The sequence below is a fragment of the Scyliorhinus canicula genome, chromosome 19, assembly GCF_902713615.1.
Source record: "Scyliorhinus canicula chromosome 19, sScyCan1.1, whole genome shotgun sequence".
NCBI lineage: Eukaryota > Metazoa > Chordata > Chondrichthyes > Carcharhiniformes > Scyliorhinidae > Scyliorhinus > Scyliorhinus canicula.
The window spans coordinates 100,858,755-100,885,225 of record NC_052164.1 but is presented as its reverse complement, the minus strand read 5'-3'; the positions used below and the strand labels follow the sequence as shown (position 1 = coordinate 100,885,225).

Sequence of the window (26,471 nt, the reverse complement as noted above, 5' to 3'; positions counted from 1 at the left end):
CCTGCTGGAGCTGAATTGCAATCAGTTTACCATTCCCCTGGGAGTGCAAACGGGTCAGCAATTCAGTGTTCCACACCATGCAAACTTATGCATGGCTTGGAATACAAGGGATTCCCAGGGCAACAAATCAGCCCAAAGCCTCCGCTCAGCAGCTCCCCGCCCCCCAGGTTGCCTCGGCAGCCCCGCCTACCCCCAGGTACGGGGGTGACCCGCCTCCACCAGGAACCTCTGTATTCGGGAGACCCCCATTGAGATCTCGTAACACGGGACTCCCCCCCCCCCCCCCCCAGGGATATATATATATATATATATATATATAATTATTGGGGTTACGCTGCTGATTTATATGTAGTTACTCTGCTGATTTTTATCTAGTTATTGGGTTAAAGTGCTGATTTCTACATAGTTATTGGGGTGACTCTGTTGATTTATATATAGTTATTGGGGTTACTCTGCTGGTTTGTATGTAGTTATTGTGGTTACTCTGCTGGTTTGTGTGTAGTTATTGGGGTTACTCTGCTGGTTTATATATAGTTATTGGGGTTACTCTGCTGGTTTGTATGTAGTTATTGGGGGTTACTCTGCTGGTTTATATATAGTTATTGGGGTTACTCTGCTGGTTTGTGTGTAGTTATTGGGGTTACTCTGCTGGTTTGTGTGTAGTTATTGGGGTTACTCTGCTGGTTTATATATAGTTATTGGGGTTACTCTGCTGGTTTGTGTGTAGTTATTGGGGTTACTCTGCTGGTTTGTGTGTAGTTATTGGGGTTACTCTGCTGGTTTGTGTGTAGTTATTGGGGTTACTCTGCTGGTTTGTGTGTAGTTATTGGGGTTACTCTGCCTCTTTGCTGCCCTGTGCTTTCATGAATGAGGGGCTAGTGCTGCCCTTTGACCCAGCGAAGCCTCACTTCCGGTTGGAGACGTGGCCGCCGCCGCCATCTTTCCGGCGCTCTGACCCGCGCCGAGAGCCCGCCCGCCGCTGCTGCTGCCCGATCACCCGCCGTACCGAGCAGAGAGACAGGCCTCCACACGACGCCGAGATGGTGAGGACGTGCGAAGCGGCCCGTTCCAGTTTCCCTCGCTCCCCGCCGCCGCTTGCCGGGCTGAGGCAGGTCCAGGCTGAGCCTAAGCTGCTAGGCCGCAGTCCCCGGCCTGATCCAGGGATCTCATCCCGGTGAGAGTGAGTGCAGCCGGGTTCCACTCAGCCAGAGTCCGCCTGCTCTGACCGCGCTGGCGGTTTAAACAGGACTTTGTTTTTTTTGGGGGGGGTTGAACTTGTCCCTCCCTCAGTCCGCATTCTCCCCTCTAGCCGTGTCAGTGCACAGGCTGGCAAGCTGCTAAAGTTTATCAGGGGCCCCTTGACAACCAACCTCAAATGTTTGGTGGGGTGTTTATTGATTTTATTTATTTTGCAGCTGCTGTATTTCCAACAGTTCTGTTTCAAACACCGCGTCCACCTTTTCTTTCTCTTGGTTATTAAGTTTGTTTCGCACCTTCCTCCTCCTCCCTTTGGACACTCAGCACCCAAAACTGACACATCATCACTTCGCCTGAAAACAGTTCAAGATGGAACTGTACAAAAGCTCACCTACCTGCGCTACCCGGGAGTCAATGAAGCTGAGGTTTAAAATCAGATGCATTTTTTAAAGCAACGTTATTCTGGTCACCTATCCTCATGTTTGTACAGGTTCTAAACATCAATGGCAGAAGTTAGTCTAAGGTACAGTCGGTGAACTTTGTTGTCATTAAAATATATGTCACCAATCGTATGAATATTTGTTTTATCGTATGGGGCAGCACGGTAGCATTGTGGATAGCACAATCGCTTCACAGCTCCAGGGTCCCAGGTTCGATTCCGGCTTGGGTCACTGTCTGTGCGGAGTTTGCACGTTCTCCCCGTGTGTGCGTGGGTTTCCTCCGGAGCTCCGGTTTCCTCCCACAGTCCAAAGATGTGCGGGTTAGGTGGATTGACCATGATAAATTGCCCTTAGTGTCCAAAATTGCCCTTAGTGTTGGGTGGGGCTACTGAGTTATGGGGATAGGGTGGAGGTGTTGCCCTTGGGTAGGGGGTAGGGTGCTCTTTCCAAGAGCCGGTGTAGACTCGATGGGCCGAGTGGCCACCTTCTGCACTGTAAATTCTATGTAAAGTTTCTTGTGGTTATACTATTCCTGTGGGAAAATTAAAACGTTAGCTTCCACCTGTTTATCTCCGGATAGTATAAAGTGGAGCTGTGTTAATGTGATCATGTCTTGTTAACTGTCTGACAAATGTTAGGATTTGTATGTCTATATAGCTTCTTTGTTGATCAGAAGCTACAATTTACATTTTGAAATGGTGCAAGGTGAGATTTTGCTGCAGTTTTGGAATAGAAATGTGGAAAGTCGTGCTATTTGGTGCTCAGTGAGTGACACCTTTTCCCCACTTCCTTTCATGGAATCATAGAGTTCCCACAGTGCAGAATTAGGCCATTTGGCCCATCGAGTCTGCACTGAATCTGCAAGAGTTCTCTACCTAGCCCCACTCCCAGCCCCGTCCCCACAACCCTGTAACCTAACCTGCACATCTTTGGACACTCGGGCAATTTAGCATGGCAAAGCCATCTCACCTGCACATCCTTGGACTGAGCGAGGAAACCGGAGCACCTGGAGGAAACCCATGAAGACACTGGGAGAACATGCAAACTCCACACAGACAGTCACCCAAGGTCAGAATCCCTGATGCTGTGAGGCAACAGTCCACTGCACCACCCTCTGCCACCCTCTACTGAGTTAACTGATCTTGGTCAAGACAACAATTGGCCAAAGTGCCCCTCAGCTAGAGAACAGTGTGGAAATCAACCAGGATGCCTGCCCCAGTTGTCTATGCTGTAAAGTGCATTTGTGCTGAGCACAGAATTGGATTTGACTGTGATTTTATGGCCTCTCCAACCCTTGCACATTTGAGTGGCTGGCCATTACCAATAAAGGTCAAGTCAGTGTTGCTAGAACTCCATTCCTAACAACACTTTAGATTTATTGGCACGTGTACCGAAGTACAGTGAAACGTATTGTTCTGTGTGCAGTCCAGGCAGATCACTCCATGCATGAAAACATAGAACACATGATAAATACATGAGGATACATAATGAAAATACATAAACATAGCGGGTGAAGCATACGGTGCTAATATGGCATATACTGTACCTACAGCACATGAAAACTGTTCAAGGATGTGGCTTACCGCCATCTCGGGGGCAATTGGAAAGGCCAGTGAAACCCACTTTCCATGACTGAATAAAAAAACAGCCTGGAAAATATCTGTTTCTTTAAGTGTTGAAGGGCTGTCAGCAATGTGGAAACAGGATTCAACACATTCTGGATAAAGAAAGCAGTAGAAAATGTGGATAGAAATGCAAAAGATGTATTTTCTATATCAATTAAGGACGGTGATATTAACAAAGAATGCTTAGTTTTTTAAGATCAATTTAGTGTACCCAATTCATTTTTTTTTCCAATTAAGGGGCAATTTAGTGTGTTCAATCCACCTACCTTGCACATCTTTGGGTTCTGGGAGCCAAACCCATTCAAACACGGGGAGAATGTGCAAACTCCACACGGAGAGTGACCCAGAGCCGGGATCGAACCTGGGAGCTCGGCGCCGTGAGGCAGCAGAGCTAACCCACTGCGCCACTGTGCTGCCAAAGAATGCTTAGTTAAGTATATTCAAAACTAATAGATCTTTGAGCGCCAAGAGGTATGGGGAAAGGATGCAAAATGAAGATAAAAGATCAGCCATATTCTCCCCATGTCTGTGTGGGTTTCACCCCCACAACCCATAAGATGTGCTGGTTAGGTGGATTGGCCTCGCTAAATTGCCCCTTAATTGTAAAAACAAAATTGGCTACTCTAAATTACGGGGGGAAAAATCAGCCATAATGTGGTTGAATGGCGGAACGGTTTTGAGGAGCCATGGGGCATACTCCATTTAATATTCTTTACCAGAGTGCTTGGAGCTGGCATTGAGGGTACAGGTGTAGGTGGAGCAACATCCGTGTTTCATTGGCTCGATATAGAATAGTGACACATAGAGATTTTCTGTCATGCATGTCTCTAACTCAGTGGGTGGAATTCTTCCAAGCTCCCGCCGATTGTGTTTGATGGTGGATGTGGGCAAGAAGGGCCAGAAATTGGTTTCATGCTGGCATGAATTTACAGCAGAATCTTCGCTGATGCCCACCTCAGAATATTCCTGGAGAGCTATCTTCATTTTCAAGTGGTCCACCTTTTTTCTCCAGCAATAGATCAGCAATGTTGGATACCTCTTTAATATGGCACATGGACGTGACAGTTGACTATGCGCCATTCAGGCCTTCTCCGTCATTGAATATGGCGTGAAGCACCCGGGTGTGTCATGGAAGATTTGACATGTCTTCCTAACACTAGTGGAAACATTCCACGTTTCCACCCCGCCACGGTACTTAGTCTCATCTCAGCCACTTGTCGTGCCATAGGTGGATACCAGTATTTGCATATTTTATTTGCATGTTTCAGACCTTGAAAACCGGTAGATCTTGTCTCTCCGATTCCTGAACTATTTGCCAATGGGAAAAGAGAGCAAATTGACTTTACAAAACTGCAGGCTCAACATAGGAAACGATATACAAGGCAATCTAAAGATGGATGACCCTTCCTGGTCTCCTCCTGAGAGCCCCATCACCACAGATGCCAGTCTTAGTCAATTCTATTCACTCCACGTAATATCAAGAAATGGCTGAAGCTACTGAGTTCAGCAAAGGTGATGGGCCCTGAGAATATTCCATCTGCGGTCCTGAAGACTTGTGTTCTAAAACTAGTCCCATCCCTAGTCAAGTTGTTCCAGTGCAGAAACAGCACTGGCATCTACCTGACTGGAAAATTTTCCAGATGGCAAACTTTCTCCAAAAAGCAGGACAAATCCAATTGTGGCCCCATCAATCTACTCTCATCATCAGGAAAGTGATGGAAGGTGTCGCAAGCGACATTTGCACAGCAATAACTTGCTCGCTGTGGGCCGCTCTGCTCCTGACTTAACACAGCCTTGGTCCAAACATGGACAGAAGAGCTGAACTTGGAGGCTGTGTGAATTTGGCTGCCTTCAAAATCAATTTGCCATTTGACGAGTGTAGCATCGAGGCGTCTGAGCAAGGTTTAAGTCAATGGAAATTGGGGAAATCTCTCCACTGGCTGGAGCAGTACCTAGCACAAGGAAGGTGGTCATGTTGAAGGACGATCTCAGTCTTGGGACATCCTGCAGGGGTTCCTCGGGTAGTGTCCTGGCCCAAGCTGCTTCACTGTAAGGTGAGAAATGGGGATGTTTGATTTTTTTCTTTTTCAAATTTAGAGTATCCAATTAAGGGGCAATTTAGTGTAGCCAATCCACCTAACCTGCACATCTTTGGGTTGTGGGGGTGAAACCCACGCAGACACAGAGAGTGTGCAACTCTGCACAGTGACCCGGGCTGGGATCGAACCCGGGTCCTCAGCGCCATAGGCAGCAGTGCTAACCACTGTGCCGCCTTGCTGCCCTGAGATGTTTGATGATGATTTCTCAATGTTCACCATTTGCAACTCCTCATACTGAAGCAGTCCAGGTCCATAAACAGCAACACATGGACAATGTTCAGGCTTGGTCTGATAAGTGGCTAGTTACATTCATGTCACACATGCCAGACAGTGACCATTTCCAACAAGAAAGAATCTAACTATTTCCCCATGAAAATCAATAGTATTTTCATTGTTGAATCCCACACCATCAACACGGGGTTCCGCTTAACCAGAAACTGAACTGGGCCAGCCATTTCAATACCGTGGCTACAAGAACAGGTCAGATGTGGAATACTGCAGTGAGTAACTCCCTTCCTGTTCCTCCAAAGATTGTCCACCATCTGCAAGGCATAAGAATATGATTTAATAATCTCCACCTGCCTGGATGAGTGCAGCTCCTCCAACATTGAAGAAACTTGATACCATCCAGGGCAAAGCAGGCTACTTGATTGGTGTACCATCGACAAAATGGACTGCAGCCACTTGCCAAGCTTTTTTCTTTTTGCACCTTTCTGTGACCTCCAACACCTTGGAAGGGCAAGAGTTGCATGAGAACATACTCACCTGTAAGTTCCCTCTTGAGCCACACACCATTCCTTCACTTACTGGGTCAATATCCTGGAACCCTGCATTAACAGAACTGTTGGTGTATCTACTACACCCATGTAAACTGCAGTAGCTCAAGAGGACAGCCCACTGCCACGTTATCAAGGGTAATTTCAAATGCATAACAAATGCTTACCTTGTCAGTGATGTGCTCATCCCTTGGACAAATTTTAAAAATAAATTACTTCAGTATTATAATTACTGTGGAACAAAGTCTGAACAGGCAGGCATTCCTTTCATTTTTTTAAAAGTCTGTGGCCTGGTCTATTTAAAAACCTTCAAGATTATGAAAGGATTTGATAGGGTGCACATGGGAATAATATTTCCAGTTCTGGGGAGTTACAAATAAATGATTGTCACAAAGAAATCCAATAGGGAATTTCAGAGTAAGTTTTCTCCAGAGTGGTTAAAATGTGGAATTTTGAACAAAAATATCTAGGGTGGCATACCAGTACAGAACAAAGGGAATGCTGCATTGTTAGAGCTACCCTCGTTTGAATGAGATGTTACACTTTGCTGCGCTGTAACTTTTCAGGTGGACATAAAAGATTCTATGGTACTTTTTTTTTCTTTAAAAATTTTTTTTAGAGTAATTTCCAATTTAAGGGGCAATTTAGCGTGGCCAATCCACCTAACCTGCACATCTTTGGGTTGTGGAGGTGAAACCCACGCAGACACGAGGAGAACGTGCAAACTCCACATGGACAGTGACCCAGGGCTGGGATTCGAACCCGGGTCCTCAGCGCCATAGGCATAATGCTAACCACTGTGCCACCGTGCTGCCCCATGGTACTTTTTTAAAGCACCTATCCCACCTATCTTCACCAATATTTATCCTCTGCCAATGATCTGATTGATGTCACATTGAAGGTCTGAATGGCCAACTCCTGCTCTGAAGTCCGATGTTCCTATTGCAGTTTGTATGAACTTACTGTCCACAAATTGGCTGCCACATTTCCTAAACAATGTCAGTGGGTAAAATTATTCATTGGTTCTAAAGGACTTTGTGTTTCCTGAGGTTGTGCTATGGACTAACAAGTAATATAGCAAGAATAGCATAATGCATTTCGGGAAAGGTTGACCAGGGAGAAAGGAATAAGAAGTTGTACTGAAAGGGTGGAGACATCTCATGCAGAGAATAAATACTGATTTGGACCAGTTGCGACGAGCATTTGTTGAATAGAATCCCTGCAGTGCTGAAGGAGGCCATTTGACCCATCAAGACTGCACCGACCGCCCTACCTAGGCCTACTGTACCACCCTATCCCCACCTAACCTTTTGGACCCTAAGAGGCAATTTAGTATGGCCAATCCACCTAACCTGCACACCGTTGGACTGAGAGGGGAAACCGGAGCACCCGGAGGAAACCCACGCAGACACCGGGAGAACTTGCAAACTCGGCACATACAGTGACCCAAGGTTGGAATTCCTGGCGCTGTGAGGCAGTATTGCTTGCCACCGCGGTGCCCCGATTTTATGAACATGGAGTAGGGGAACATGCCAAAAGATGTTAAAGATGCCCAACTGAGCATTGCTCCTTTTTATTTTGTTGGTTATAGCAAGACATGAGAACATCTTTCCTCTGAAGGAAAGCACCTACAGCAATGCAGCACTTTTCTCAATGCACTACTTATTACCTTTTTACAAGTTCCAATCATACTTGAACCCGTAGCCTCCTGACTCGTGAGTTTGTACCACTGAACCAGGCTGACACGAGTCTGAAAGGAAACAGTCATTTCAGCTCTTGAGATAAATTTCTGACTTCCGTCTTCCTATTCAAAATAAAAGCAAGATGTTGTGAATACTCAGCTGGTCAGGCAAAATTCATGGAGAGAGAGAGAAATGAGAACTTTTTAGAGGATTGATGTTTTGTCATAATGAGAAAAGTGCCCTTTATCCATTAGTACTTGTAGTTATCAAAAAACAATGAATCTCGGGTTTAATATTAATAATTGAATTAGCATTAACTCATTTGTGAAGTACACTTCCAAATTTAAAAGCCTAGCTCTAATTTTTGGGTCACGGCCCCTCGTCCCAGTCACCTCCATCCGTCAAAATATTTTCTCTGTCCTATTGTTTTCCTTTAATATCTCAAAAACTTCAATCAAATTACCTGAACTTTTAAAATTTCAGGGAATTCAATCTTCTATTTTTTTCGTTTTTTATTTCTATTGAGATTTAGATTTGGAATTGTGATCATTACATTGTGATCATTTAAAATGGGGAGGAGGAACAATTGTGTATAGGAACACTGCGCTGTAACTCCCGAGTGTCCCAGAGTCATATTGAGGGGGGGTACCATGGAGATGCACTGGGGAACCCTGCTTAGTACTTCACAGGCAAGGGTTTGCATGGCAATTACCCAAAAGTGCAGACTTCCCCGGGGTAATTACCCTGTGCTGGAAACCATTCGAAAATGCGGTTTAAATTGCCAACTTTGCAGGGTTACACCAATAGTTACTCAGAAAAAGTCGGAATTAAAACCTCTTCTAACTTCTGTGTAACTACTGTAAGAACCCAGACAGCCCCCCAACCACCATGGATGTCCCCTGGATCGCTGATTCCTCTCCACTCCCAAAATCCTATCCACTTACCTTCTCCCTGCCCTGTCAAGAACCTTTAAATTTCTTTAATTTAATTTAAAGTACCCAATTCATTATTTTTTCCAATTAAGGGTCATTGTAGCATAGCAAATCCACCTACCTTGCACATCTTTGGGTTGTGGGGCTGAGACCCACGCAGACACAGGGAGAATATGCAAACTCCACACAGACAGTGACAGTGATTCTCTCTTGTTATGAATCAGAGGTAAAGTACGGGGAGAATTTTATTTTGTAGGACGTAATGAGTTTAGTGGCTTTCTTCAGTTGGTGTTTTTCTACTCGTACGTCTTATGCAGCTTTGCTGGTAATCGATCTTGTTTTCCCCTTGAGTGAGAAGCAGGATGGGTGTATTTTTATCTAGATCACTATGAACGTCAATCTCAAAGCAGCTGGTAGGGTGGATTTGATGATGAGTATATGGGCCAATATAGTACCTTTACTTAAAATTCTCTTGGTAGAGAAATACATTTTAAAAATAAATAAATTTTGAATACCCAATTCATTTTTTCCAATTAAGGGGCAATTTAGCATGGCCATTCCACCTTGCCTGCACATCTTTGGGATGTGGGGGCGAAACCGACGCAAACACGCGGACAGTGACCCAGAGCCGGGATCGAACCTGGGACCTTGGGGGGGGGTTATTGTCCTCCATTTTGATGGAGCTGGACTTCGAGGCTGGGGAAGAGCTGGGCTGCCTGGATCTCTCTCCGCCTGAGTTGGAAGGTTTTGCAAAAATCATAAGCATTTGGGAACGGAGTGGCAATCTGACGCTGATTGTCACTGCGAGGAAGTTACAGCCCAATTATTCTTCCTTAATGTAACTGGAACACCAGACAAGCAGCGTACAGCAGATTGGAAGTAGTTTGGTATACCTTAAGTGAGGCAGCAATGCTAGCCAGTGCGCCACTGTGCCGCCCCTTTAAACTAAAATCTTCTACACTTCTGGGGTCCGTTTCCCTCTATCTCCATCCTATTCATGTATTTGTCAAGATGCCATTAAACATCACTATCGTCCCCGCTTCCACCGCTTCCTCCGGCAGCGGGTTCCAGGTACCCACTACCCTCTGTGTTAAAAAAATTACAACTTGCCTCGTACATCTCTAAACCTTGCCCCTCACGTCTGAAACCGATACTTCCTAGTAATGAAACATTCCACACTTCTGCAAGCTTATTAATTTCTAGAGCAACATTATGATTACAAATGCCAAAACTATTTTCGTAATGCTGGTCTCGAAATTAGTGAGCGTAAAGGTGATGGGATAAAAGTGTGCTCAATTACTTAACAAAGTGTTCTGTGAATCACCAAGAATGGCAGGTGTTGTAACAGAATTTTCACACTTGCGCTGTTGATATTCCCTTCTGAGCTTGAATTAAAGGATTTCTTTCATACATAGAAGGAGCTTTATCCCACAACTGATCTGACCTGGAACCTAACTTGGGAAGCTTGGATGGATTGATTTTTTTATTGCCACGTGTACCGAGGTACAGTGAAAAGTATTTTTCTGCGAGCAGCTCAACAGATCATGAAGTACATGGGAAGAAAAGGGAATAAAAGAAAATACATAATAGGGCAACACAAGACATTCAATGTAATCTCATAAGCACCGGCATCGGATGAAGCATACAGGGTGTAGTGTTAATGAGGTCATTCCATAAGAGGGTCAGTTGGGAGTCTGATAACAGCGGGGAAAGAGCTCTTTTTGAGTCTGTTGGTGCGTGTTCTCAGACTTCTGTATCTCCTGGCCGATGGAAGAAGTTGGAAGAATGAGTAAGCTGGGTGGGAGGGGTCTTTGATTATGCTGCCCGCTTTCCCTAAGCAGTGGGAGGTGTAGATGGAGTCAATGGATGGGAGGCAGGTTCGTGTGATGGACTGGGCGGTGCTCACAACGCTGAAGTTTCTTGTGGTCCTGGGCCGAGCAGTTGCCATACCAGGCTGTGATGCAGCCAGATAGGATGCTTTCTATGGTGCATCTGTAAACGTTGGTCAGGGTTAATGTGGACATGCCGAATTTCCTCAGTTTCCTGAGGAAGTATAGACTCTGTTGTGCTTTCTTGGTGGTTTCTCGCTGCACCACTCCGCTAGGTTCTCTATCTCCCTCCTGTATTCTGACTTGTCGTTATTCGAGATCCGGCCCACTATCGTCGTATCGTCAGCAAACTTGTAGATGGAGTTGGAACCAAATTTTGTCACGCAGTCGTGTGTGTACTGTGAGTAGAGTAGGGGGCTAAGTACGCAGCCTTGCGGGGCCCCGGTTTTGAGGACTATTGTGGAGGAGGTGTTGTTCATTCTTACTGATTGTGGTCTGTTGGTCAGAAAATCAAGGATCCAGTTGGAGAGTGGGGAGCCAAGTCCTAGGTTTTGGAGATTTGATGAGTTTGGCTGAGATTATGGTGTTGAAGGCGGAGCTGTAGTCAATAAATAGGAGTCTGATGTAGGAGTCTTTGTTGTTGAGGTGCTCTAGGGATGAGTGTGGGGCCAGGGAAATGGGTCTGCTGTGGACCGGTTGCGACGGTATACAAATTGCAGTGGATCAAGGAATTCTGGGAGTATGGAGGTGATGCGCTTCACAATCAAGCTTGGTACCAATATTGATGAAAAACGTTGTTCTTTTACCCAATTTAACATACTTTTGAACTTTACACAATTAATAAGATTATAAACTCGATCAGACTTCTGCAACTCACATTATGCATTGCTAATTTTTACCTTGTGATCATTATGCAACACCTGTTTTATGAAGTACAATTTTAGATTCTAATCCATTCACACGTATATATTAAATCATTGTTGCTGTAAATTTAGGATCCGGCTTGAATTGACATTCAAAACAATCAACCTGATATCTGATACTATGGTTTCCAGTGGCAACTAGCCACTTCCAAAACTCTTGACTGCTATGAGATAAAACTCACCTCTCCATCAATGCAGATTTCAGAGTGGGCAACCCTACTTTATAGACATTCTGTCTGCAGTTCATGATGTTGTCACTGGTTATTATGTTAATACTTTCTGCTGTAGGAAAATCATATTCACGACTATGCTTCAATATACTATAGTCTTGTGACTTTAGTCAATACCTTTGTCTTGATGATCTTAATTTGCGTCCTCGTCTTGGGGAAGATATCCTTCAAAGTATCAAGTAAAATCACTCCACGGTTACCTGCCTAGATTTGCCTCAAGGTCTGGAGTAAACTCTTCTTTCCCTCTTCCTTTGTGGAGGTTAATGACATGTCTGCAGTCAGTATTTTACCACCACATTTCAGTGTAGCTCAGACCAGACAAGTGAAGCTTTATTCACAATAAAAATGAGTTCTGGTTAATCTGAATCATTAAAAGACGTGAAAACCTCAGATGTGAGTTTAACCTTAAGGTAAATACAATTTGGTCTTGGTGAACTGGAGAATGACATTCTTTTCTTATAGTACTGCAAACCGTGTTGTACTCCTGCTTGAAAGTATTGTTGGAAAATTATCAATTGTGTGGTATGCAAGTGCTGCAGTCTTACCTATGCACCTTGGTGCAGGTAATACTGTAACATGAGGATGTCTGCATTTGTGGTGCAAAGTTTGAAGTGGTGTTACATCAAGGTCAGAATAACATAATAAAGATTGTACTTTGGTCAGATATTGGGGCAAAAGTGTGTATAGAATAGAATTCTATACACTAGAATTCTAGGGGGGGGGGGGTGGATACCGGGTTGCTGCTTGATTGGCCAGGGAGGTGGTTGGGGGGGGGGGGCGAGGTTCTATCGCCGTGGGAAACGGGCCAAATAGCTTGTTTAACATATAGTGGGGGGATTACAATTGATCCGGATTGGTACACGGCGTCCTGTTGTACTTGATCTTGGACCAAAGCGGATTATGCCGCCATGATTTTAAATTTGCTTTTATACTTTCTTCTATAAATGGTTAAGTTTTCTTCACAACAAAGTTTTGGTCTTGTTAAGACGTAGAAAGTAGGAGCAGGAGAAGGCCATTCGACCCTTCGAGCCTGCTCTGCCATTCATTATGATCATGGCTGATCACCCAACTCAATCGCCTAATCCCGCCTCTTCTCTTCCCCCCCCCCCCCCCATATCCTTTGATCCCCTTCATCCCAAGTGCAATATCTAACTGCTTCTTGAAAATAAACGATGAGCGATGGGCCAAGAAGGTGAGGAGTAGTAAGTGGGAGAATTCGGTAGTGCGTGTCTACCAGGACTGGAGTGCGGAGGTGGCCAAGCGGAGAGCCGGGTTTAACTGGACGAAGGCGGTGCTCCACAGAAAGCAGGTGAAGTTTGGCATGTTGCCGCCTGCGCCCCTCTGGGTCACCTACAAGGACCAGCATTACTACTTTGAGTCCCCGGAGGAAGTGTGGGCATTTGTGCAGGCTGAAAAGTTGGACTCGAACTAGAGATCGGGGGCTGTGGGAGTTTTTCTATTTCTGTATCACTGTTTATGCTGTTGCTGGTTATTCTGTTTGTTTCTGTTTTTTCTCTCGCTTTCGGATGATGTGAGTTATAGTTTTGTGTTTTAAGTGGGGTACTGGGGTTTGTGGTTGATCTGTGTCTTTGTACGGAGTTGGTGGTTGGGTTGCGACTGCTGTTTGGGAGCTGCATTGTTGGGGTGGGGCAGTGTGAAAGCGCAGGCTTTTCTCTGGTTTCCCGTGCTGCGGGACGAGGGGGGTGGAGCTGGTGACGAGGGGCGGGGTTATTAGACCTGTTTTCCCATGCCGAAGCAGTGTCAAGGAGCTGATACAGGGGAGGAGGGGAACCTCATATCAGGAGGGGTTGGAGTTAGAGCGGGAGCTGCCAGGGTCAGCAGAAGTCAGCTGGCTCACGGGAGTACTGTGGAGGGAGCATCGCGGCTAGGAGGGGTCCTAGCCTTGGGGGGGGGGGGGGGGGGGTGGATACCGGGTTGCTGCTTGATTGGCCAGGGAGGTGGTTTGGGGGGGGGGGGGGGGGGGGGGGTTCTATCGCCGTGGGAAACGGGCCAAATGGGTGCTGGCCAGGGGCGAGCAGTCGATGGGCTATGGCTAGTCGAGGGGGGCGGGGTGCCCCCTGATCCGGCTGATTACGTGGAACGTGAGGGGGCTGAATGGGCTGGTTAAGCGGGCCCTTATGTTTTCGCATCTGAAGGGGCTGAAAACAGACGTGGCCATGCTCCAGGAGACCCACCTGAAGGTGGCGGACCAGGTCCGTCTAAGGAAGGGGTGGGTGGGGCAGGTTTTCCATTCAGGGCTCGACTCGAAGAACGGTGGGGGGGGGGGGGGGGGGGGGGGGGGGGGGATCCTGGTGGGGAAGAGGGTGGCGTTTGAGGCGCCTGAGGTTGTGGCTGATAGTGGCGGCAGATATGTGATGGTGAGCGGTAAGCTGCAGGGGGAGAGGGTGGTGTTGGTAAATGTGTACGCCCCAAATTGGGATGATGCTGGTTTCATGAGGCGTATGCTGGGCCGCATTCCTGGCCTGGAGGTGGGGGGCTTGATCATGGGGGGGGGGGGGGGGGGGGACTTCAATATGGTGCTGGATCCCCTACTGGATCGTTCTAGTTCAAGGACAGGCAGGAGGCCGGCCGCGGCCAAGGTGTTGAGGGGGTTTATGGACCAGATGGAAGGAGTGGATCCCTGGAGGTACGGGAGGCCGAGGGCTCGGGAGTACTCTTTTTTTTCTCCCATGTGCACAGGGTTTATTCCCACATTGATTTCTTTGTTTTGAGTAGGGGACTGGTCCCGAGGGTGGAGGAGGCCGAGTATTCGGCTATTGCGATTTCGGACCATGCTCCGCATTGGGTGGATCTGGAGATGGGGGAGGTGCGGGACCAGCGCCCTCTTTGGCGTCTGGACGTGGGGTTGTTGGCTGATGAGGAGGTGTGTAGGAGGGTTCGGGGATGTATTGAGAGGTACCTCGAGGTCAATGATACTGGGGAGGTCCAGGTGGGGATGGTGTGGGAGGCTCTGAAGGCAGTGATTAGGGGGGAGCTGATCTCCATCCGAGCCCATAGGGAGAGGAGGGAGAGACTGGTGGGGGAGCTGTTGAGTGTGGATAGGAGGTACGTGGAGGCCCCGGAGGAGGGATTGCTGGGGGAGCGGAGTAGCTTGCAGGCCAAGTTTGATTTATTGACCACCAGAAAGGCGGAGACACAGTGGAGGAAGGTGCAGGGAGCGGTCTATGAGTATGGAGAGAAGGCGAGCAGGATGCTGGCGCATCAGCTTCGTAAGCGGGACGCGGCTAGGGAGATTGGTGGAGTGAAGGATGGGGTGGGAATGTGGTGCGGCAGGGGGCAGAGGTCAATGAGGTCTTTAGGGACTTCTATTGGGAACTGTACCGGTCGGAGCCGCCGGCGGTGGGAGGGGTAATGGAGAGTTTTTTGGACAGGCTGCGATTTCCAAGGGTGCAGGAGGAGCAGGTGGAGGGACTGGGGGCGCCGATCGAGTTGGAGGAGCTGGTCAGTGGGATTGGCCACATGCAGTCGGGGAAGGCGCCGGGACCAGATGGGTTCCCGGTTGAATTTTATAAGAAATACGCGGACCTGCTGGGCCCCCTGTTGGTTAGGACCTTCAACGAGGCATGGGAGGGGGGTGTTTTGCCCCCGATGATGTCTCGGGCGCTGATTTCCCTGATCCTGAAGCGTGATAAGGACCCCTTGCAGTGCGGATCATATAGGCCAATTTCATTGCTGAATGTAGACGCCAAGTTGCTGGCGAAGAATCTTGGCCACTAGAATAGAGGACTGGGTGCCAGGGGTGGCACATGAAGATCAGACGGGTTTTGTGAAGGGGAGGCAGCTGAACACTAACATGCAACGGCTGCTAAATGTGATAATGATGCCGGCAGCAGAAGGAGAGGCGGAGATTGTGGTGGCATTGGATGCGGAGAAGGCCTTTGACAGGGTTGAGTGGGGGAACCTGTGGGAGGTGTTGGAGAGGTTCGGTTTGGGGTGGGGTTTATTAAATGGGTGAGGTTGCTGTACGAGGCCCCGATGGCGAGTGCAGCGACAAATGGGAGGAGGCCCGAGTACTTCAGGCTCCACCGTGGGACGAGGCAGGGGGGGCCCCCTGTCCCCCTTGCTTTTTGCGTTGGCAATTGAGCCTCTTGCCATGGCTCTCAGGGAGTCGAGGAGGTGGAGGGGTTTGGTGCGAGGTGGGGAGGAGCACCGAGTGTCGCTGTATGCAGACGACTTGCTGCTGTATGTAGCAGACCCGGTGGGGGGAATGCCGGAGGTGATGGAGATTCTTGCTGAGTTCGGGAGTTTCTCGGGCTATAAATTGAACCTGGGCAAGAGTGAGCTGTTTGTCGTACACCCGGGGATCAGGAGGAGGGGATTGGTAGGCTCCCGCTAAAGAGGGTAGTGAGGAGATTTAGGTACCTAGGGGTTCAGGTGGCTAGGAGCTGGGGGACTCTGCACAAGCTCAATTTCACTAGGTTGGTGGAGTAGATGGAGGAAGAATTTAAAAGGTGGGACATGCTTTCGGTGGCGGGTAGAGTACAGTCCGTTAAAATGAAGGTGCTCCCGAAGTTTTTGTTTCAGTGCCTCCCCATTTTCGTTCCGAGGGCCTTTTTTAGGAGGGTGAACAGCAGCATTCTGGGATTTGTTTGGGCGCACGGGACTCCGAGGGTAAGGAGGGTCTTTTTGGAGCGGGGCAGGGATAGAGGGGGGCTGGCGCTGCCCAACCTCTCTGGGTACTATTGGGCGGCTAACGTCTCGATGGTACGTAAGTGGGTAATGGATGGGGAGGGGGCAGCATGGAAACGGATGGAGATGGCGTCCTGTGGAGGCACGAGCCTGCAGGCACTGGTAATGGCGCCGCTGCCGCTTCCTCCAACGAGGTACACTACGAGCCCGGTGATGGCGGCTACCATCAAAATTTGGGGGCAGTGGAGGCGACACAGGGAGGAAGTGGGGGGCTCGGTGGAGGCCCAGCTGCGGGGGAACCACCGGTTTATCCCAGGGAACATGGATGGCGGGTTCCTGGGGTGGCGCAGGGCGGGCATTAGGAAGTTGGGAGACCTGTTCATTGACGGGAGGTTCGCGAGCCTTGGTGAACTGGAGAAGTTTGAACTCTCCCGGGGAATATGTTCAGGTACCTTCAGGTCAAGACGTTTGCTAGGCGGCAGGTGGAGGGGTTCCCTTTGCTGCCCCCGCGGGGGGGTAAGGGATAGGGTGCTTTCGGGGGTGTGGGTCGGGGATGGGAAGGTGTCTGACATCTACCAGGTGATGCAGGAGGTGGAGGAGGCGTCGGTAGAGGAGCTGAAGGCTAAGTGGGAGGTGGAGCTGGGGGAGCAGATTGAGGAGGGGACATGGGCAGACGCCCTGGAGAGGATGAACTCCTCCTCTTCATGTGCGAGGCTTAGTCTCATCCAGTTCAAGGTGCTGCACCGGGCCCACATGTCCGGATCTAGGATGAGTAGGTTCTTTGGGGGCGAAGACAGGTGTGTCAGGTGTTCGGGGAGTCCAGCGAACCATGCCCATATGTTCTGGGCATGCCCGGCACTGGAGGAGTTCTGGAAGGGGGTGGCGAGGACGGTGTCGAGGGTGGTGGGATCCAGGGTCAAGCCAGGCTGGGGACTCGCGATATTTGGGGTTGGGGTGGAGCCGTGAGTGCAGGAGGCGAAAGAGGCCGATGTTTTGGCCTTTGCGTCCCTAGTAGCCCGGCGGAGGATCTTGCTGCAGTGGAAAGATGCAAAACCTCTGAGCGTGGAGACCTGGATTAATGACATGGCGGGATTCATTCAGCTGGAGAGGGTCAAATTCGCTCTGAGGGGGTCGGTACAAGGGTTCTTTAGGAGGTGGCAACCTTTCCTCGACTTTCTGGCTCAACAATAAGGTACTAGGTCAGCAGCAGCAACCCGGGGGGGGGGGGGGGGGGGGGTTGGTTTAGGGGGATAGTGTTTATGTTAATTTGCTTATTGTTAATTTATTTTGTTGTTTATTGGGTTTGGGGGGGGGTTTGTTATATGCGTTGTTACGGGTGCTGGGGGGGGGGGGTGATTATTATTATTATTCTGTTGATATTTTTCAAAAAATTCCAATAAAAATTATTTACAAAAAAAGAAAACAAACGATATTTTGACCTCAACTACTTCCTGTTTTACCGAATTCCACAGCCTCGCCACTCTCTGGGTAAAATCTCTTCCAATCTCTGTCCTAAATGGTCTGCCATGTATCCTCTGTGACCCCTGGTTCTGGATACAGCCACCATAGGTAACATCCTTCCTGCATCTACCATGTCTAGTCCTGTTCGAATTTTATAGGATTCTGGGAGATCCCCCCTCGTTTTTCTGAACTCCATCCTAAACAGTTCAATCTCCTCCATTAGTCCCGCCTCCCCAGGCCTCAAGGCAAACTGAATAATTCATTTCTCGTCAGTTTAAATTTGTTCTTTTAAACAAATTCAATTGCACTTGAATACCATTTTGCATCCAGTGTCCACCTGTGGGTGATTGTGTAAATTTCGTAGTGGATTGATTTATTTCAAGTTACCCCATTGTACCAAAGCTCCCACAAATATATCCAAGATTTTAAAAGATAAGGTTTGATTGAATTTATTGTCTTTAACCATTCGATAAGTAATGATAACGTCATCTTGTAATAGTGTTTTCATTTTGTTTTGCTGGGAGCCGGAGTTTGAATTTGGTAGGAGCTAGTGGAAATTCCACTCTTGTTTGAGCCGACTAATTGTCATACAGCTGGTGCACGACATAGTAACATCACGATTTCTCACAGCAGGTTGCCTTGTCAATATCTCTGGACTTGAGGAATTTTTCTGCCTCATCGAACTTATAAAGCTGGACTGGAATTTGGGGATTGATCACTTCCCTTACTCCAAGAAATAATAAACTATAGAGAATTTTTATATTCCACTTCACACCCTGTTTATAGCCTAAATTTAATGAAGTGTTTTTATGTTTGTAACAAATAAAGCCCTTTCTATTTATCTACTCGTCCCATCAAGGGAACAGATGTTTACCCTTTTGTTATTTCTGTTCGGTCCTTTCACAGCTGCTGGCCCTAGTTAGAAACTGCACCAAACTGGTATTTTAAAATTACTTTTAAGAACTCTATGATGGTATATCGGCAAAGGCTGGAAAAGGTTTATATAAGCCAAAACAGGTCTGACAGCATCTGTGGAGAGAATGTGGAGCTAATGTTTTGAGACTGGATAAATCTTCGCTGAAGCTCGTGAGAGCTCGCGAGAACTTATAAGGGGGGGGGGGGGGGGGGGGAGGCGATCATCCAGACCATTAGCTCCGTTCTCTCTCCACAGATACTGTCAAATCTGTTATCAGGTTCCAGCATCCGTAGTACCTGTTTTTAGGCCTGGAATTGGTTTGCAAATCAACAGCCAATATTTAGACTTTTAATCATAGCTTAGTGACCTTTGTGTACATCTGGACATTGAGCAAGGACTGAATCTGGTGTGCCTCTAGTATCACAGAAAAATACAATGCAGAAAATTCGGCCCATCGAGTCTGCACCGCCACATGAAAGGTCCCTGATTTGCCAATCCTAATCCCATTTGCCAGCACTTGGCCCAGTGCCTCGAATGGTAAGACGTGCCAAGTGCTCATCCAGGTACTTTATAAAGGATATGAGGCAACCTGCCTCGTCCACCTTCCCAGGCAATGCATTCCAGACTGTTAGTAATGACCGCTGTATAGATTTCCCATCTGAAAAATAAGCCAGTTCAGACAAGACACTTGGACGTATCCGACTTCAGAAGCAACAAGGTCAAAGAAAAAAAATGTTTGTTCTTTGTGTGCTTCTTTGAACATTTAAATTCATTTTTTAGCATGGTCAACTACCTAGCTTTCAACATCAAGATTTGAATTGGATTAAATCTTCAGTTTCTCAATTTCCTGTGGGATGTCATTTAATTTTTTACAAATAAACTAATATACCTTTTAATTGCTAAATAAAATGAAGTAAAGTTCTTTGGCATTTAGAAATGTTTGCATTATTCTGCATCTCCGAACTGTTTAGATATATAGCATCCTTGTTAATAGTCTTCTCAGCCTTCAATCCTGCAGGATTGTAGTTTCAGGTTCCTGGTCATCCCGAAACCTATCCCCCCCGAGTGGTCTCAGTGACTAGTGATAGTACTTCCACACCTGAACCAGAAGCTTGTGTTTCAGCCTCATTCCAGGACCTGAACACATTATGTAGGCTGATACTTCTCTGTGGTACTGAGCGAGCTTTTGTCATATGGAGTTGTTCATTTGATTATATATGGAATCTTGATGTGTTAGTCACCAGTGACTAACACTAAAAGTAATTCATTGTAAAACTCAGAACATGCACCTAATATTAGATGTGATAAGATTCAGGGCAGCATGGTGGCACAGTGGTTAGCATGGCTGCCTACGGCGCTGAGGACCCGGGTTCGAATCCCGGCCCTGGGTCACTGTCCGTGTGGAGTTTGCACATTCTCCTGGGTCACTGTCCGTGTGGAGTTTGCACATTCTCCCCGTGTCTGCGTGGGTTTTGCCCCCACAACCCAAAAAGATGTGCAGGTTAGGTGAATTGGCCATGCTAAAATTGCCCCTTAATTGGAAAAAATAATTGGGTACTCTAAATTAAAAAAAAAGATGTGATAAGATTCATCCTGTACCGGCGGAGACAGTGACATAGTGATATTGTCACTGGACTAGTAAACCAGAAACTCCGAGTAATGCTCTGGGGACCCAGGTTCAAATCCTGCCACTGCAGATGGTGAATGTTGAATTCAGTAAAAATCTGGAATAAAACGATGACCATGAAACCATTGTTGATTGTTGTAAAAACCCACCTGGTTCACCATCCGTACCTGGCCTACGTGTGACTCCAGACCCACGGCAATGTGACTCTTAACTGCCCCCTCAAGGACAATTGGGGATGGGCAACAGCCTGCGACGCCCACGTCCCAGCAACAAAAAAAAAGCAACAATTTAGAATGGAGTATGCTAAGAATTAGGCGAACAACCAATTGAAGATTATCAGGCAGATTCACAATGTGGCTCATTTATGTTTGCTATTCATACGCAGGGTAGTGCCATCTGCAGGCGGAAGGAAAATGTTTAGGCATTGAATTAAACAAAAGGTTGGGGGTCAATAATTCCCTAGTGCATTCTCCAAGGTCTTGACTCCTTTGAAATTTGGCATTTTTGAGTCTTCTGATGAGTGCAAGCTGAAAAGCTTCAACAGCTTGTCTCTTTTTCAGCAACACTCTAATTTTAAAACACTTTAGGATATGAATGAATGCAAGTTCTTTCTGAGAGCCTGGCAAGTGTAGTCAATATTTGTGCATTGAGAATAAGTTACACGGATATCGAGGGAGAATGGAAAAGTGGGACTAACTGGGTTGCTCTTTGAAAGAGCTTGCCCAGACTCAATGGGTGCAATGCCCTCTTTCTGTGCCTTTCTGTGCTGTTAAGTAAGTAAAGTCACCATTGTCCCAGATGACCATAGGCTGCTTTCCCCTTTGAGGAGGAGAGCTAACTGGTGGTGATTTAACCTGAGGGTCACCACACCTCGGGTGAGGGGAAAGGTTGAGAAGGCGGGGCTTCGTGGGTAACCTCAGCCAGTCCAGGAATTGAACAAGCATTGTTGGCTTGCTCTGCATCACACACCAGCTGTCCAGCCAAATGAACTAAACCGACCCTGTAGTATTCTATGATCATAGACCAGTCCAATTCGGTGGCTTATCAGAAGCTAGGTTGCCAATTTGTTCCTGTTTACGGTCAGTTTTTAGTGCTGTGTTTTGATATTTGGTGAGAATCTGTTTGCTCATTATACTACCCAATATTCTGAAGCTCAAGATTTGCACATGTGCAGTTATGTCCAAAATTGCATTGCTGCTGAAATCCTATTGCTGATCTAACCCAAAATGACATCGGTAGTTAACCAGCCTGAGCTGCAGCATTTGATGCTGCCAACATTTCTGGTCAGAGACCTTGAGTAAAACCTTTGTTCAAAAGGTTATTTACTGCATCCAGTAACAAGAACATGGAATTATTTAAAATAGTATTTTCTGACACCCAATTCAAAGCCACAAGATCCCTCTTTGCCTAGGTACATACGTAATGCTATGCCTGAGGTGGAGGAGATAGTTAAAATAGACTTCTGGTCCAACTAATCTGTCTCGCCGATATATCTGTCTAGTTTACCTAATTAGGGTAGGAACATTCTGTAATTTTCTTATTGATAACTGCTTTTAACTTCTCTCCCTCCATTTAGGTGCTGTTGGCTACAGCAGTTTGCACCAAGGCTGGGAAGGCTATTATCTCACGGCAGTTTGTGGAAATGACAAGGACCCGAATTGAAGGTTTGCTGGCAGCATTCCCTAAACTAATGAACACTGGAAAGCAGCACACATTTGTGGAGACAGAAAGTGTGCGGTACGTGTACCAGCCACTGGAAAAACTCTACATGGTATTGATCACAACCAAAAATAGCAACATCCTGGAAGATCTGGAAACACTTCGTCTCTTCTCACGAGTGGTAAGAGCAATAAACTCAAGCTGCTGAGAATACCGAAACTGAGACAACTTGAATTTATCAGGATATGCCATTGATAATTGGAGCAAGTGATTTTTGTCATGAATTAGATACACCCAGGAACGAGGATTCCCATTTCTTATGTCACTACCTATTGCAAAATCAAACTCTTTAGCCAACTAATAATGCTACAAGTTTAAGAGATTCAGAGGATTTGTATGAGCATCCCAAATGTGATTCCAGGGATAAACAAAACTAAGTAGCTATGCAGGTGGCTTGGAGAGGTTGGGTCTGTTTTCCTGGAGAAAAACATGGCTGAGAGGAGACTTAACAAGAGGTATTCAAAATCCTGAGGGGGTATGGACAGGGTGAATTGTGAGAAAGATATCCCTTATGAGTACATCAAAAACTAGAGGGTACACATTCAAAATAATGGGTAAAAGGAGTAGAAGTGATGTGAGAAAGGTTTGACCTGGGGATAGTCGGAGTCTGGAACAGACGTCCAGAGAGGGGTGGTTGTGGCAGGCTCGATTGAGTTATTCAAAAGGGAATTGGATTGCTATCAGAAAATAAGGAACGTGCAAGGTTACTGGGGTAAGGCAGGAGAGTGGGACGAGGTAGAATGTTCTTTCGGCCGGATTTCTGCCTCCTGCACTGTAAAGATTCTGTAATTAGGAAAACGTGCCTTTATCTATAACGCGTCAGGAGGAAAGCATTGGGAAATCTGGTATGGGAATTGGGAATGAGTAAGATGACACTGGTAGGTAGGTGACCAAAATTCATCCACTGAGAATTTTTGAGTCAATTGAAAATATTCTGGCATTGTATTAGCTGTTAGACTTGTGTTTTCTGCTATAACATTAAGCAGACATGCTTCATTCCTACTAACTGTCCTGTTAAATATATGAATAAAGCTGTTAACTTGCAGTAAATCGTGGTACCAAAACTCATGTCTCACCACAGCAAGTCAACTCTTCACATGCTGCCTCGGGTGTGGGATTGATTTATTTATTTGGCAACTCGGTTTAGTTTGTTTATGTAATTTAATTTGATTAAAGTAATAAGGGTGAATGTGTCCCAGTTATCTCCTCAATAGTCAGTAATATACTTGGTGGGGTCACCTGGACACGGTTTTGTAACAGGTGGAAGGGATGAGTTAAATGTCTGGACCAATTGGGAAATTCTGAGGAATGGCAGATACGTTTCCATGGTGAACAGTATTTGGGGGTAAACTGGGAGGAAGTGAACCACTGAAATGAAAAAATGAAAATCGCTTATTTTCACGAGTAGGCTTCAATGAAGTTACTGTGAAAAGCCCCTAATCGACACATTCCGGCGCCTGTCCGGGGAGGCTGGTACGGGAACCTATTTCTTCAGTAATTACAATGTTATGCTGAGTTACATTGCCCTGTCTCTGTGTGTTTCGAGAGTTAGGATGCCTGCATTGATTCAGTGGATAGCACTCTTGTCTAAGTCATGTCATGAGTTCAAACCCCAGTCTAAAGACTTGAGCACAACCTGGGCCAGTGATTTTGAAAATCTTTTTCCTGGGACCCACTTTTGCAACTGCTGAATCTTCGGGAACCCATGTCACATTCTCTTGCCTGTAATGTGACAGGTGAGCCTCCTTGGTCCTCATGATCTCACTCCAATCAGATTCACAGGAGGAGAGGGCAATGGACATATCGGATGCAGCATTCAGACAATTGCTTTGTGCCATCTACATTTTTGTGAGAACCAAAAATCCAACCTCGCACATGTGGATCATCGTGAAAGGCACTAGCAACAAAATACTTGCATAACTCAGCACTGAATACTCCTGGGAGATGCTGCTCCAGAATGCTAACAACCTTGTGGACCTAGAATATTTTTAATGTGCTGTCACAAGTCAGATGCAGCAGTTCAGTCTCCTAATTTAGAGTCAGCAGAAACCTGATAACTGACGCTGGGGTCTCAAACTCAAGAGACTTTTCACCCACCTCTTCTCTTTCAAAATCTGTAACTTCCCCTCTGGAAAGTAGCAACAAAAACTGTTGATCAGAGCATCTGGATGCGACTGGATAAGGCTTGTCAGTCTATTGACAGTTTCCGTACGAACACATTTTCTTCAATGCGCCATAGCAGTGTGGGAAGCATGTAACATGTAGTATCTGGTTTTGTACTCGCACTTGCCAAACTTTCAATGACTTTGTAAGGCATCCATTTCTTCAGTGCAGAAAGCAATCATCATCCTTTCCCTGGAAGTTTGGGTTCAGTTCGTTTAGAATTGAAAAGGTGTTTTGCAAAGTAAGACAGAGATAGCATCCAACTTTCATCCCCAAACAAATCAGCTCGACAGGACACTTTCTTGAGTAAGAAAGTGTGGAGTTTATATCTCAGTTCATTATCTCTGCCAAGCATCTGATGCTTTGTAAGCCAACGTACCTCTGTATTGACCAATAAATATCTGTCCTTGGCCCCCATGTAGGAACACAGAGCCTCTGACAGCCAGGTATTGAACCACAATTCGTTTCAACACTACTTCAAGTACGGATGGAATTCCTTTTGATGCCAATGCCTTGTGGTTAATAAAGGAACAATTCCAAAAAATGTTCTGACCAGCTGCTTACTTAATCCTTGTTATAACTCTGCTGTTTATCGCTATCACGTTGGCTGCCCCGTCACTTACAAATCCTCTGCAATGAACGCAGTCGAACCTGCACTTTGCAACCACATAACTATTTAATGCTTCGAATATCGGTAGATTCAGATTGGCTATCACATTTACCTACAATTAAGTTATTACTTCTAAAAAGTAGTTAAGTGGTGCTGAACCACTTTGGAACATTCACAATAAGTGTTTTATTAATGTTTGTTAATTTACAATGCATCTATATTTGAATGGTAATGAACGAGATACCGCCTTGTTTCAGGCACATGGGAGATGACTGTCACGAAAGGGTAAAGATTTGAGTGCAATGTGCTAAATGTTACACTATGTTTTCATTGCCTTTTAGGGAACTTGACCCAATCTAAAAAGATGATGGAATTAATTAGTTCATAAATCTAGTTATTTTCTCGTGTGATTTGTATGCAACTGTGCTGTAGAGAATGGTAAAGCTTGTAAAACAGGGGACCATCGTTCATGGTGTCTTCAACTGAGAGTGCATTGAATGGTATCATTGTGCCAGCGATATCTTGTTACAATCCCAGACCCCAAATTTGTTACTTTTTTTGTTAAAGTGGACAAAATTTGTACTCTCAGCTAAGTATCTGCTAAGAGAATTAATTCGTAAGATTCCACGGTTTTAAACAAACCAAAGAAATGTTACTTTACACAAGTTAATAAAGCAAACAGTCAATACTATCTATCTTGCGTCCAGAATTAACATGAGGTAAACATGAATTAGCAAGCAAGCTGGTCAAACACATTACAAACTGCACATTAAACGGCAGGACAATCGACCCCCTGAATTTTCTCAGCAACCCACCCAGATGTTGGTGACTCTCAAAAATTCTTTAGTCTTCCTCCTGAGGGAGTTCAGCTCTTTCTTTCGGAGATCTCCCCTCTGATTTCCCTCAAAAGGTCACTCCAACACAGACTGCTTCAATAGCTGTTTGTCTCCCTGTTTCTCAATCTCTTCTCCCAAGACTCTGTCTTACTGGATTCCCAAATGCTGCACCCCGGCATTTAATTACCAGCATGATTCCCGCTCTCTAACAGACAACCGCTGTTTACAAGCTCTCCTCTGCCCCAACTGCCAGAGTTCTAGTGGACAGTTTCCCTGCAGCTCCACGGAGCTGGTTGTTCTCCAGGGCATCCCCAGGCCCCAATTGCAGCAGCACATAGCCAGCGACTTCCTCTTTAGCTCATGACCGGCTCCTCTGAGCCCCAGCTGTACAGAACTAGCAACTGCTGCGGTTAAGCTTGAGACTCTCGTCAAAAACTGGTCACATAAGTAAGCAAATCACTGCGGATGCTGTAATTTGAAGCAGAACTGAGAATTCTGGGAAAACTCAGCAGGTCTGGTAGCATGCAGGGAGAGAGAAACCCAGTTAACGCTTAAAGTCAGTTTGACTCTTCAGAATTAAAGCGAGGGAAAATATGTTGGATATTATACAGTAGCTGGGAGAGATTGCAACAAAAATGTAGGAAACTTAAGAACAAGAAACAGGTGGTCATGTAAGCTTGTTTTCACACCCAGAATCCCGACCCTGTGTTGTCGATCCAAGCACCCTGTGGTGGCGTCTTTCTGCCACGGCGGCTG

The 26,471-nt window shown here is 46.3% G+C and overlaps 1 protein-coding gene across 2 annotated transcripts in view; it reads left to right on the top strand.

Moving 5' to 3' along the window:
• The first annotated feature begins 848 nt into the window (after positions 1–848).
• LOC119954134 (coatomer subunit delta-like) overlaps positions 849–26,471 on the top strand; it is a 42,760-nt gene continuing 17,137 nt past the window's right edge. For both annotated transcript variants that reach the window (XM_038779067.1, XM_038779066.1), the window contains exons 1-2: positions 849–1,043; positions 21,964–22,227. In XM_038779067.1, coding sequence (XP_038634995.1) covers positions 864–1,043; positions 21,964–22,227 — 444 coding nt within the window. In that variant the 5' untranslated portion in view covers positions 849–863. The remainder of the gene's footprint in view (positions 1,044–21,963; positions 22,228–26,471) is intronic.